Source organism: Nestor notabilis, unplaced genomic scaffold (genome assembly GCF_000696875.1).
Source record: "Nestor notabilis isolate BGI_N333 unplaced genomic scaffold, ASM69687v1 scaffold19956, whole genome shotgun sequence".
Classification (NCBI taxonomy): Eukaryota; Metazoa; Chordata; class Aves; order Psittaciformes; family Psittacidae; genus Nestor; species Nestor notabilis.
The window spans coordinates 1-357 of NW_009934476.1; the positions used below are offsets into that span (position 1 = coordinate 1).

Genomic DNA, 357 nt, shown 5'->3' on the forward strand with positions numbered 1-357 from the left:
GCTGAGGCGAGCGGGTTCTGCTCCTGGGTGTGCAAACCAGAACCTCACCGCATGCAGCTTCCAAAGTGGAAGTGGTAGTGGTGACCTCTTCTGGGAAGTGCTTGGGGTGCTGAGGTGTGTTACGGATCCCCAGTTAGTGACTGCTGCCCGGGTCACCTGGCTGTGTCTCTAGGATCCTCATTTGAACCAGAATGCCTGGAATAACCTTGAGAAGTACAGCAGAAGCTTGGCAAGGAACAACAAGAATGTCTATGTCTGCACAGGGCCCCTTTTCCTGCCCAGGTAAGCACGAGGACCGAGCTGGGATGTGTCGTGCTGGGCAAGGACAGGAGGCAGAGGAGGGGATGCAGCCTCTTG

General features: G+C 56.3%; 1 protein-coding gene across 1 annotated transcript in view; it reads left to right on the plus strand.

Annotated features, from left to right (window-relative positions):
- Positions 1–172: 172 nt before the first annotated feature.
- Positions 173–357, plus strand: part of ENDOG (endonuclease G) — a gene marked incomplete at its 5' end in the record, with an annotated part of 1108 nt that continues 923 nt past the window's right edge. Inside the window, one exon of the mRNA XM_010017370.1 lies at positions 173–282. Coding sequence (XP_010015672.1) covers positions 173–282 — 110 coding nt within the window. The remainder of the gene's footprint in view (positions 283–357) is intronic.